Below are 14,102 nucleotides of genomic sequence, written 5' to 3'. Positions count from 1 at the left end.
CACTGCATTGATAGATGGAAGAAGTAACATCTAGGAAGAAAAGGACTTTCCTCAGCTGTTGGGGGCCAAAGATGAGCATTTTCGAGTTGATTCAGAACCAGAATTTTTATTTTTTTGCAAATCAGAAAAAAATAAAGAGGCAAATCAGAGAACCAACAAATTAATGTGGTGTGGCTTAAAGTTGTTTTGAAACCTGATCCTATTTTGTGGTCCTTCAATGATGTTTTGCTGACTACATCACGACTTTTTTTTTAGAAACAAACCAGAAACAAAGGCCCCATTCAGAAAATACACAGGCAACATTCGCACACGTTCTTTCTGCCATAGCAAAGCATGTATTTCACCAAGGCGACTTCACTCACATAACACTAGACTTTGCATAGACAAGAGACCATACACACTTCACATTGGGTGCAGGGAGATTTCGAGCACATTTGCATAGCACCACACTATTAAATACTTGCCTTACAGCTTTGCTGGTTTTCAATTTCTGCCATCAACAAAATATAGAATCTGTACATACAGTTATACATACATGTACAAGTAGCTGCTAAACAACAGAGCATTTTCATTCCCTTTCTACACCAATAAAGCCAACAAGTTTCGACTACCATGTTGGTATCTCTATTTGCATTTCGTGAATTGTAGATCGAGCATACACAGAACTTTTGTATCGACACCAGCAATTTTCTAACTTTTCTTGTATTCTGCTATTCGAGCTGTAGACAGTCAATAGCGGTTATTTGAGAGAGTCTGTACATTGTATGAGTGAACATCTTTTGATGGTTGAAACTTCCTACCACTATGATTCAACGAAATGCAAATAGAGACAACGTTTGTAGACACTCTATATCAAAGCTATACTGTCAGAATGTTGGAAAATACAGGGCACAGCTAAGCTTTTCTGAATCGGAAGACTAGTTTTTTTTTTCCATTTATATGTTTAAAACTGATATGTGTTAAACATAAAATTCATAGATAAAGCTGAAAATATGTTTCCATTTATATGTCTAAAACTGATATGTGTTAAACAAACTTCATAGATAATGCTGAAAAATGCATGAGGGATGCTTTCGAGCCCATGTACTGTGCTTTTACATGACATTGTACAGTGGCAATGAAAGGAGTCCATAATGTAAATGTACGTACTGCAACTTTGCCCTGATTATATTTTGCCTTAAACACTGTACATTTAAATAGCATATCAAATATACTGTAGTCAGCTCCAAGTTAACCCAGAGTGTCCAAAAGCTCCAAATAAACATGCAAAATTATCTTACACAAAATACTCCTCATTTTGCTCAAGATAAATAGAACTACATGTACAGTTTTGCCTTTTACGTTAAGTTATTCTTACCAGCTATCACATTTAAAGCTACTACCCTATTACAAGTTTTATCAAATTATCTGCAAGCAGTATGAAGAAAATATTTCAAATTTGTGTGACAATATTTCAAATTAGACCGCTCAAGCTTCAGTTTGTTGCAAACCAAAAATTTTGTGTGTGCCCTCAATATTTACAATCATTTGTTATTCGGCCTGAAATAATTTTTCCCTAAATAATAATCTCTATTGCACAATTACTGCATGGAGTAAAACATACAAAATGTATGACATCTACTGTTACATACCAAACATAGCTATGATGATGACTATTAGACTAATCTACATTACACGAGACTGTTGGAATATGGAATGAGGATATGTTATTACAATCATTGCTGGAATTTCTTAAATAAAACACAATTACATGACAATACACAAACCTACCTACTGGTAAACAGTGTACTTCTTTTAAATATATAGACTTCTCTGCAAATTCAATTCCTTACTGAGGACAAAAAAAAAAAACTTGGTTTGATGGGGATGAAGACAAAACAACATAGTATTACAATTATTATCATGAAAGTTCATCTGTGTTGGTAGTTACATGTTTAGAGTTAGAACTTTAGATCCATCACAAAAAAAAAGTTCTCTCGCTTAGAGCTTTCGACCAGTCACTCTGACTGGTCTGCCTCAGTAGACATCGTCTACCGGATACCTTTGACCCAGTGTTGACGTCACACTTCAAAGAAGCCACGTGACAAGCCTCACTGGGTCAGTCTACTGAGGAAGACCAGAGTGACTGGTCGAAAGCTCTAGGTGAGAGAACTTTTTGTGTTGGATCTAACATAAAAGTTTTAACTCTATTAAAACACATTACAATTATTGATAGCTCCCGTTCCAAGTGTACATCATAACATTGCAGAATGATATTGCAAAGTTAAAACACTGTTGATCTATAACAAAGATAAATTCTATAAGACTTCCTTAATTTTGTTTTCCTGTATCATATACAGCCTGTACATATATTGAAAAAGGGCAGCTTTTTTTCAATCTCAAAAAATTTCTGCAAATCTCACATTTGCGTGTGGGTACTTGATCTTCAACGTTGAACGAAATGTCCAGAAAAGCACAGTCGGCAATTTGCCTATAACAAGAATATGTTACACAAGCTCTTACATGACAACCTTTTGGCCTAATTAGTCCCACTCAGCCTAACAAGGACATGTTTTACAAGCTTGTACGCCTTTTTCCCGTTCTGTGTATACATGTGGGAAGCAGCCAACATACATTTAGCCCCTTTAGGCCACACCAATTTAATTCTATGGATGACATCTGCACGCACTGATCTAAAAAAAAAAGATTACCTCCTCTGTGGCTCTGGCCTGGCTCTAGGCCTGGGTAGTCCATGGTAGTTAGCGACAATACAGAGCCAGTGGTAACTCTGGAGGATGGCACCCAGGCTGCCGAAGCTCCACGACTCAAGAACATACATACAGTGCCAATTCTTCTTATTATTCCGAAAAAAGCCGGCATGCATACATCGCTATGTACTGCTGCAAATTTACAATACCAGCTTTGTATTCCTGTGGTTTTGTAGCATTTTTATTTTGGACCGGATTTTTTTTATTCGCCCGCGCGCACTAGTTTGGGGGTCTTCAGAGGATGTCATCCATAAAATTAAGTCGGTGTGGCCTTACTACCGTCATACATTTACCCCTTTTTCTACTAAAGGCTCAGACTACTGAACAACCAAAGATTTGACAAATTGCACATCGATTTTCATAACTAATGATTTTCATAACTAATGATTTTTTCAATATTTGTGGTTTTGTCTTTCTAAATAATTACTTTTGCGTCTTGCATCCTATCCCAAAACAGGCCACAGACCTGAGTGTGGTCTACTGGTAAGACGAATAAATTTGAAATGCAAAAAAAAATTGAAACTAAATAAGGGTCACACAAATTAAATTTTGGTTGCACAATGATTATTTAGCCTTTGTCATCTAGTGAAAAGGGGCCACCTAAACTAACACACTGCACACAGAATAATCTCATTTGGCGCAATTTCAAACAACCAGTGACGGCTTACTGCGCTGTACTGCATTTTATGCACAGGCTTCATTGTACATCTACACATTCTCACCTATCCCTTATCCCTCTACCTTAGGCCACACCTAGTCAATTTGTTGGTTCTTGGAATTCTAGACTGGAAGATTGATAAGAAAACAGGGTCTGAGAAAGTTTGTACCTCAAAATGGTTTTAGGGAATAGATATAGCTAGCCTGGATGCCAGACCTATAGAACGCTAGGCCCAGAGTTAGTCAGAATGTACATGTAGACGACGGTCTAACTGGGGGAGGGGGGTGGGGGTAGTATAATTTTCTTGGGCAAATGTTGGCCCTGGAGCCAAGGAACTGGCCTGTGTAGGCCTTGGAAACAGTCTGGCACCAGGCTAGCATGTTGGCCCTGGAGCCGAGGAGCTGACCTGTGTAGGCCCTGGAAACAGTCTGGCACCCAGGCTAGCATGTTGGCCCTGGAGCCAAGGAGCTGGCCTGTGTAGGCCCTGGAAACAGTCTGGCACCCAGGCTAGCATGTTGGCCCTGGAGCCGAGGAGCTGGCCTGTGTAGGCCCTGGAAACAGCCTGGCACCCAGGCTACAACATAGTCAGATGCCAGATTTCCTCTATATAACTTGTCCTCTTCATACATTTTTATTTCAAATGTCCGAGAACCAACAAAATGAATCAGTGTGGCCTGATTGCTTGTATCTATTCCAGACAAGTCTAAACAGATATCGCACAGTTCCCTTGATGCTCGAATCAGAATTTTACACATTTTGACTTACATTTGTATCTATACTAAATTTTTTACGCTTGACCACATCTATGTTACAATTTTGGAAGCCTTGGGCTGATCTGATCTACTAAACGATGCACTGTCACAGTTTTACTGTAGTTATTAATTCTAGCCAGGCTTTAGAGAGGCTCTTTGTAGCATTTGGACAATGTCCGACGTCAATTTTCTTAATATATTGTCATATATTATGGGTAAGATCAATCAACCAGGGTAGGGGTTTGGGGGTTGGGACGAATCCCCCACAAGGCTCAAAGGTCCACTTTTTGGTCCACTTTTTATCTAAAGGTCCAAGATTTTTCTTTAAAACATCGACTGATTCATATCACCAGCAGGGCTGGAATTGTAGAAAAATTGTAGTAAAAAGAAATCCTCTCAAAAATGCAGGAAATGCCATTTCAGAAGGTTAATTTTTCAAAATTTTCAGGGGGAGCATGCCCACGGACCCCCCTACGAACCTCTCACCTACCGCGCTCGAGGTCCCCTCAAGCAGTGGGAAGAACCCCCCATTCAAAATCCTGGCTACGGGCATGCTTACAGTACTGCATTTTAATTAAATAGTGAAATTGTGACGCCATATTGCACTGTACAAAAAAAGGCGTTTAAGAGCAGCAATTTTCTAACATGGGCCAGAGCTGTCAGCAATATCACTGTCTATACCAAGCTTATTTTTTGGTGCCACCAAAAAAGTTTGGACCCAGCGCCACCTACTTTTGAGCAAATTGCATTTTCCATAAATGCCAGAAATAGATAACAGTGATGCAAAATTATTATGTCCCAAAAGAGGTTATAAAAGGGGGTTTTGATACTTTCAGTTCTGCTATTTTCAGTATGAGTGTGCCATAGCCCAAATCTTACACGGAGCCCCTTTAAGAGCCGCACACGCAGCACTAGCAGAGCACGTCAGCAGAACGTACTGTGTCTGTGCAAAACCCTAATTTTTCATGGTTTTCGTTGGATGTTTGGTCAATGTTGCATCAGAATTTTGCCTGTTGCAGACAGTAACATTTGGAAACTACAGACGGGACGTTAACCTTATAACGAATACAACCTTATATGAGACATTCTGCCGAAGTGCTATATTATGTACAATACATAACGGGCAGTGTGAGAAATACCCATCTGCAGTCTGCATGCATCTTTATGCTGCATTTTACTACTGTTTATTGTTCATCGATTGTATTGTATTATGTGTTGATTGTAACAAACTACCCAATTCAGGGAGACTTGTGTCTTTCCCTGCATATGTATGTTTGCGGTTGGAAAACCAATAAAGACGTCGTATTTAAAAAGGTATTTCTACGCCTGATTACGGGTTTCGCGCCGGTGCAGTACGTTCTGCCGACGCGCTGACTAACTCTTACAAGCTAGCGTCAGTGCTGCCAGAGCTTGAGTGCGTTGAGTAACCGGAGAAGCTGACCAATCAGGACGAACCACACGTTCCGCGCGGCTCGGGACCGGCCAATCAGGACGCGCCAGGCGATCACCACGGCGATGAACTTCAGCACGTACTGGATACGCGTCACTCTGGAGGGGACACAAACACGAGCGTGAACTATTTTGCAAAGTAAATGCTTAATGTTTAGGCCACAGCAAGTAATTTCTATGGATGACATCAGCCCACGGACTAATTTTCGCCTGGTTTTGGTAAAAAAAGAAAGAAATTTTGTTGCCTTCAGACAGTGGTCAACATGCAGAAATGGGCAAAGATGTCTGTTGCCATGCCGGAAGGTGGATGGCAGATATCTATGAAGAGAGGAGACAAGAAAAGGCCCTGATTTAATGTTTTGTTTCTTACTTTGATGCAGTAATATGCCTGGTCCAAGTCATTGACCTCAAACACAGTCAAGCAAACACGTCACACAAACAGATACACCAAAACCCAATCTTTATACACAGAGATGCTGACACCTTGGAAGTCAGATTCTGTAGGATGAAGGGGTTACCTCAACGATGAAATTAATAAGTAGATAAATAACCAACAGACCTTTGTATGTATCTCCGACATTCGGGGATCCTACCGACGTCTTCTTTCAGCACGTAGCGCTTGGCTCCGATCAGGTAATTCTCCATGTACTGGTCCCAGTCAATTGCAGACACGTCAAAATTAAACAACTGCAGAAATAATGTGGGGAAAATGGTCTGTACATTAGATTCAGAATGGAACAGCTTTGTTCATGTAATACCACTAGTGATCTACAAACTATGCCATGCCTATCATCATCATCATCATGTCAGGCATCTTGCACGGACCGAGTTAACTCTCTCCCTCCAGACAGTTCTATCTGCCATTAGCTGCTCAAGCTGTCATGCCTAACACTCTAGAAATTTTAACTACAAGTGCTGAAAAACAAACAAAACTTGAAATACAATTCAATTCTATGTAATCCAGAATCTATGTATTGAATGTATTACAACAAAGCACCTGTTCATCCATTTCTTCATTCATTCATTCGTTCGTTCGTTCGTTCGTTCGTTCGTTCGTTCGTTCGTTCATTCATTCATTCATTCATTCATTCATTCATTCATTCATTCACTCATTCCTTCCTTCCTTCCTTCATTCTTTCATTCATTCATTCCTTCCCACCTTCCTGTCCTCCTGGCTGAGTTGCCGCTGCAGCTTGATGACGTTGGTGTTGGACCAGTCCCACCCCCTGCAAGTGAACCAGTCCAAACTCTCCAGGGACTTGTGCAGCTTGTCGTACAGACGGACCATTCTATTGCCAGAAAATAGGGGGGTCAATGATATCATGTGTAGCTTCCAGATACACAACACTGGCACAATAGCAATCCTCTTGACTGGTAAACTTTGTAAGTTTTTTTTTACCCTTCTCAGGAAATAGTCTTGTTCAATGGACATTTTGTTTCACTGGACATTGTGAGAATATTGGACACAGTATTTCTTGAGAGGGGTGAAGGAGGCCATGTACATCCAGGACCCATCACCCTTCACTCAACCGCGACGGGGGCCGACATCGCCTACCAGATGTCACACTTCAAAGAAGCCACGTGACAAGCTTCAATGGGTTAGTCTACTGAGGAAGACCAGAGTGATAAATGATAGTATACAATGTACATCGTCAGTTGTCCAGATTGTCTCCAGCATTGATGTTTCTGACTTAAGGTGGTACATATGGGTGCCTGAGGACTTTGGGGACATCAAAGAGATGCTGTTCCAGTAACATGAACTTAGTTTAGTTCCTAGAAGTGGTCTCTTTATTCTTTAAATAACTACTCTTTTTACTACACTTTGCACCTTCCTTAAACAAAAATACAGAAATCCCCTACCCTATCCTTCTTACCTGGGTTTCTTGCCCATTGCCCTGAACAGTACGTCACTGATATACGCTGGGATGAGGTGGGTAATCGGGACCCAAAGTTCATGCCACCATCTGGGGTCAAAAGTCAAAGGTTGCAGGTGTCAAATACAACATACATGACAGTGTACCATAAATATAGATAATATGATTTTAAGCAAACAGACTTTTTTCTTTTAAATCTTCAGCTCACATACATATACAGTATCATCATTCTCTGTCTGACATTTTTATGTGAAATTTTGGTAAGAGCACATCATGAAGAATAGTTGAAAGAAAAACTTGAATCTTTAACTACATTGTATTGTTCTTCAAAACTTGAAAGTATGTGTACTGGGGTACAGACTCATGTTGACCTTCCAGTTTACCAAAGACTAACAATTTAAGACATAATATTACATTACCTCAGTCTATAACAAAAACTGGTTGTAAAAGACTTTCTATAGAAATCACAGATCTAGAAAACTGAAATGGCTTGGCCATGTATTGAGAATGGATGACGGAAGGATTCCTAAAACAGCCTTAAATTGGAGACCTGAAGGGAAAAGAAAAAGAGGCCGACCTAAAACCACCTGGAGAAGAACTGTGCCAGATGACCTGGCGTCTATGGGACTGTCCTGGTGATCAGTGAAGAAGGTGGCCGAGGACAGACCCAGATGGAAGGGAAAAAGCCATGGCCTTATGCCTTGCAAGGGATAAAGAGGAGTAACTACGACTTAGTATTACATCTACCTCTAGAGCCATCTTACCTGTGCATGGTGAATTGAGCTCCTTTCGGGGGGATTCTGAAGGGTTGTTCTAAGGGCCTCTCCAGGTAGAAGTCTATGGTTTTTGTCGCTGTAGAAGAAAGGGGAAAACAATTAATAATTATGTACATAGTAGCCCTCAAGATGTGCTACATTTACATCATATCTAATTTTGAAATCAATGGTCACACAAATCCTATTTTGTTGCTGTACAATATGGTCGTCGTCTACTGGAAAGTGAAAGTGATCTCGAGCCAGTTTAGCTCACTGAAGAGCTAATCTTCCACTGGTCGTGACAGAGAAGACAGACGCTATGTACAGTATTTACAGGTTCATTGTACTGGGGAAATTCCCCTAGCTCTTTTCGACGAGCACAATGAACAGTGGACCGCGGCTTAACGTCCCGTCCTAAGGACTGCGATCCTAAACAGTAGCGTGCATGTCGGGTGAGCGACATCAGCTGGGATTCAAACTCCCAACCTGAGTATCTACTGGAAAGAGGGCCTCAATAAAGAGTGATTTTCCCTATATACATGTACTGACCTATTTGTCCCCAGCAGTAAGGGTTGATGTTTCCGGTGGTGCAGTTGTAGATCTGAGTTTCTCCTGACCTGCAGGGAAAAAGTACAAACATGTCAGCCTGGGAAGTCACTGGACATAAACTGGTTAGTCATCTAGTCAGCTGGTCAAATGGCCAGGTTACGAGAGCAAGCAAACCAGTTGTACAACAAATCTGTTCAAGAAATGATCTAATACAAAATCGTCAATATTTCCTCTCAGTCTGTGAAATATTTCATTAAGTTTTTTTTTGTTCAAATTGTTTCTTTTATTTATTGTGAATTTCTTGCTGATTCTAATTCTTGTTGACAGACATACAGACACACAGACAGACACACACACACACACACACACACACACACACACACACCAAAAACAATACCTCCATTTTCCATGGAGGTAATAACATCCCACTGGCATGCTTTAACTGCAAGAAACTGAATACAGGAAATGATATACATGTAACCTTTTCTTGGACCATTCACCTAACATTTTAGCAGTGATTGTCCGTGATTATAGGAACACAAACAAACAGGCACACTGAAAACAGAACACACACACAGGTAGTGGTAGTGAGTTTTGTCTGATGCTAACTAACCCCTTGACAGCGATGTACCAGGCAGCAGCGATCATCAGGTTAATGGGCACGTCAACAGGAACAATGTCGGCTTTCGCCTCAGGATCTCCGTGCATGGTCCGCAATATTCCCTTTCCAATCTGAAACAGATACAGTTATGCATTGTTACAAAATAATAATTATGAACATTATTGCGGAACAGTTGTACAGTGTACAAAGTATGGCATCTACTAATTTAAGTAAGTTCATATAAACTACATTTTCATCAGGCTAATCTGATACAAAAGTGGGTGGCTAGTATGAGATAGGTATCAACTTATACAATCGTTGGAGGAGTTTCTAATATCCATACAGTCTTTAATATATATCCCTATGTATAGCATGTAGGGGTTGTCACAAGTCAATATGTATTTAAATTCTCCTTTCTAGTTCATTGTGACAGTGGTAAATGCTGGAAAAGAATCTGATAGCTTAGATTAGTTACTTAATATATATAATAAGTTGTGGCAAACATGAATGCAGGATGGTGAACTTTCTACAATGATGTCAGCTTGATGTCAATGCCATAACAATCCCACCCATTCTAATCTTCTGAAGCTGCAGTGTTCACCCAGAAAAGCTGAAACAGCCTTCTTGACTGGATGGAGCTGATACAACTAGCCTCAACCTTAGAAGTAGGAACTAGAAATTACTGTAAAAAGAAGGCAACTTACAGCGATGAAGATTCCTGTTGGTCCGTTGAAGTTGTCCACCCAACCCTGGGAAGAAATGGCAACAAAATTGAAGATTCACAACCTTAAGTTACAATGATCATAACACTTATGATTCAGAACTTTAGAGAAGCCTCCTGGATGAACAACAGATAAACTTTGACAAACTTGCACCTATTTCCTCACTTGACTCTGGTAAAATCAAGCTTTGACAAGGAATGGAACATAAAGCTTATGTTTGAGAAGAGCCATACGAACCTCAAAGATCCTACACCATTTATTGAAAAGAGCACTGTGGTACTTTTGGTGTGAGTGGTACTAACCTTACAGTGTGGTCTTACACAGCATACTTAGTGTGGGTGGATCAAACCTTACACAGTCTGTACTTACATATGTACCCTATGTGGCATACACCATCATTCGCATATACATATATGTATAGGACTGTTCAGTCAAAGCTGTAGGGCTGAACATGTACAGTCCTATACAAGAACATATTTACCATGGTTACAACAACTTTACTGATACTCCCATCATAGGGCTGCAGCTGATTTACATCAATTTATCTGTCACATGAAACAGACAACAGAGAAACACGTACGGGCAGAGGTTCCCTCCATGTAGCTGTGACTATCGAGGGTCGTATGATGGCGAGCGGCACGTGACCTCGCTGCTCCAACAGCAGGTTCTCAGCGATGCCCTTGGAGAAGGTGTACGTGTTGGGGTGGTCTCGCACAAGGTCAGGGGTGATCGTGGACACCATGTCATCATCCATCCATCTGGGGGGAAGAAATAATCAATAATAATTATCGATAATTATCAATAATTATCAATGATATAGCTACAGTGTTGGGGTGGTCTCGCACAAGGTCAGGGGTGATCGTCGACACCATGTCATCATCCATCCATCTGGGGGATCAATAACTATCAATAATTATCAATAACTATCAATAATCATCAATGACATAGCTACAGTGTTGGGGTGGTCACGCACAAGGTCAGGGGTGATCGTGGACACCATGTCTTCATCCATCCATCTGGGGGATCAATAATTATCAGTAATTATCGATAATTATCAATAATCATCAATGATATAGCTACAGTGTTGGGGTGGTCTCGCACAAGGTCTGGGGTGATCGTGGACACCGTGTCGTCATCCATCCATCTGGGGGATCAATAATCAATAATTATCAGTAATTATCGATAATTATCAATAATCATCAGTGATCAATAACTATCAATAATTATGTATGATATAGCTACAGTGTTGGGGTGGTCTCGCACAAGGTCAGGGGTTATCGTCGACACCATGTCATCATCCATCCATCTGGGGGATCAATAATCAATAATCATTGATACCGGTAACGATCAATAATTATGTATGATATAGCTACAGTGTTGGGGTGGTCTCGCACAAGGTCAGGGGTTATCCTCGACACCATGTCTTCATCCATCCATCTGGGGGATCAATAATTATCAGTAATTATCGATAATTATCAATAATTATCAATGATGTAGCTACAGTGTTGGGGTGGTCTCGCACAAGGTCAGGGGTGATCGTCGACTGTCATGCCATGTCGTCATCCATCCATTTGGGGATCAATAATTAGTAATCATCAATAACTATCAATAATGATCAATAACCAATGATAAGGCATGAGGTGTCAGTTCTGGGGTACTGATGAAGGCTAACTATAGATAGTGAATGCTTTCTCAAATGTCTAGATCTGACATTTTTATCCCGTTTCTTGGTTTGTTTTGCATTACGTCATGTTCAACATTTACTATATGCATTGGTTAACAGTTGTTTGGATGACAATCACTGTTTGGTACCAATGTGAAGAGGGCAAGACACAGCTTTCTTCCTCCATTCTCCACCTCTTAGGAGGAAGTTCCACACTAAAACCTTCTTTCCTAGAACAAATTGTCACTATAGAATAAGCTATCACGTGATTGTTTCCCATACACTCAGGTATAAGTCCTTAAACTTTTCAAGTCGAAGGTCAACAAACATCTGTCCTCACTGGCTGTACAGTAACCCATAACATTTTAGTGGCTCTCGTGAGCATTGTTTTGTGTTGAACCATGGAGTAAATATAAAAAAAAACACCAGCATACTCACTCTATACAGTCGAGCAGCTTCTGTGGATGAACGCGGGGAGGGTAGACGATCTCCTCTATAAACTGTCTGTTACAGTAGGCATAGGCAGTGGACACGTGGATAAACGCCTGGGGAACATAGCAGAAACAACAGTTTCATCAGGTTGGTAAGACACTGAGACACTCAGTAACATTCTGAAACAGCTGAGGGACCTTTGAAAGACAAATGTTTGACAGATCGCTAAAAGAAATTCAAAGACAAAGAATTTTTTTTCATACATTTTTGTGCATTTTGTTGTCTTTCAAGTATACTTATACTTTTAAGTATACTTATACTTTTAAGTATACTTATAATTTTAAGTACACTTTTTGCATCATATTCCAATTATAAAATCAACAAATCACAAGAATCCAATTTTGGTCCATGAATAGTCACTCAGCAACCACATCTTATTACTAGTGAAAAATAGTTTTACAATGCCATTATGCTATTAAATGTATGTAGTATGTGTAGTTAAACATGGTTAGGACTGGTCCATTCATTCAAGACATGCTCTTTCTTATCCAGACACTTTAAGGAACGACTCTGGGTATCTTGGCAGTCGTCTTAGACATGCTGGTCCCTGGAAGGAAGGAAGGATGAGTAGAGTGGGGAAAGAAGGACATGCAGGTGAGAGAGGTGTCCTGTGAAGTGAAGCAGGCAAGTGATATTGTACTATCATGAAGGTTCATCTGTGTTGGTTAACGTGTTTAGAGTTAAAACTTTAGATCCAACACAAAAAGTTCTGTCACCTAGAGCTTTCCACCAGTCACTCTGGTCTTCCTCAGTAGACATTGTCTACCAGATACCTTTGACCCAGTGTTGACGTCACACTTCAAAGAAGCCTCAGTGGGTCAGTCTATATACTGAGGAAGACCAGAGTGACTGGTCAAAAGGCTCTAGGTGAGAGAACTTTTGTGGTGGATCTAAAGTTTTAACTCTAAACACGGTCAGGTGATATTGTGTTTGTACGTTCGCTCAAGGGGCTAGACTGTGTTAAAGTCAATCTACACAGTCAATCTTTAACTTTGTATTAACCCTTGTCCTGCTGGCAATTTTTACATAATATTTTCAAATAATTTCATGTCTTAATCAGGTCACAGACCCTTGACTTTTTTTGGCCCGCGGTGGCGTAGTTACTTCCGCATTCGTTGCGTTTCGCTGCGGTGTGATGCGTTGCACGAGAAACACCCCCAAATCGTACATATACAGGGCACTATATAGATGGTACTGTATGTGCAACCCATATATATATGGGCTCCGCAGGACAAGGGTTAAGGATATAAGACAAACACATTAAAAAATTTGAAGTCAACAAGTTTTAGGCTTGTTAGTGGTGTTAAAATCTGAAAAGAAAAAGTATCTTTTGTTTCCCAAGCATTGAAATTAAACAGTGCACACTACTAGCGGACCAAACCACTTGAAAAACGGGGGTACCCATAAGGCCAAACATGCGTCAAACTGTGTGGAGGGGATCCAGCTGCAGTTCACCCGAAAGATGCCAGATGTCCCCACTTCACAAGTCGGGCAGCAGAGAGCAAAGAGGAAGCAGCGAAGTGAGAGGAGCAGACAATTGACAACAGCATCACAGGAAAAAAAGGTTCCACTAGTGATAATCTAATGCATTAGGGTTGCAAACATGAATGTCCTGAATATAAAACACTGTAATCATGGTACTCATGTGACTGTAACGTAAGTATTGTCGGCCATGTTGCATGGTTACACCAGGAAACTACCAGATTCGTGTATGTATGTACAGGCCAAGACTAACCAATTACACATTTGTAGTTCTTCATACAGCCAACTGTCTTTCATACTATAGAAATAAAATGTCAGCCTATGAGGATTCATATTAGCCTGGGTGCCATCCAATTTG

At 40.4% G+C, this 14,102-nt stretch overlaps 1 protein-coding gene across 2 annotated transcripts in view; it reads right to left on the bottom strand.

Moving 5' to 3' along the window:
* Window positions 1–5,315: 5,315 nt before the first annotated feature.
* The window catches only part of LOC109481686 (fatty acyl-CoA reductase 1-like), a 19,289-nt gene continuing 10,502 nt past the window's right edge, over window positions 5,316–14,102 (bottom strand). For both annotated transcript variants that reach the window (XM_019784273.1, XM_019784274.1), the window contains exons 5-14: window positions 12,209–12,315; window positions 10,688–10,865; window positions 10,090–10,134; window positions 9,398–9,516; window positions 8,785–8,852; window positions 8,245–8,332; window positions 7,481–7,570; window positions 6,766–6,895; window positions 6,166–6,293; window positions 5,316–5,705 (exon numbers count right to left, since the gene is read on the bottom strand). In XM_019784273.1, the coding sequence (XP_019639832.1) occupies window positions 5,552–5,705; window positions 6,166–6,293; window positions 6,766–6,895; window positions 7,481–7,570; window positions 8,245–8,332; window positions 8,785–8,852; window positions 9,398–9,516; window positions 10,090–10,134; window positions 10,688–10,865; window positions 12,209–12,315 (1,107 nt within the window). In that variant the 3' untranslated portion in view covers window positions 5,316–5,551. The remainder of the gene's footprint in view (window positions 5,706–6,165; window positions 6,294–6,765; window positions 6,896–7,480; window positions 7,571–8,244; window positions 8,333–8,784; window positions 8,853–9,397; window positions 9,517–10,089; window positions 10,135–10,687; window positions 10,866–12,208; window positions 12,316–14,102) is intronic.

This window comes from Branchiostoma belcheri, unplaced genomic scaffold (genome assembly GCF_001625305.1).
Source record: "Branchiostoma belcheri isolate BF01 breed outbred unplaced genomic scaffold, Haploidv18h27 scaffold57, whole genome shotgun sequence".
NCBI lineage: Eukaryota > Metazoa > Chordata > Leptocardii > Amphioxiformes > Branchiostomatidae > Branchiostoma > Branchiostoma belcheri.
The sequence above is the reverse complement of the archived record's forward strand: the minus strand, read 5'-3'. Positions and strand labels throughout refer to the sequence as shown.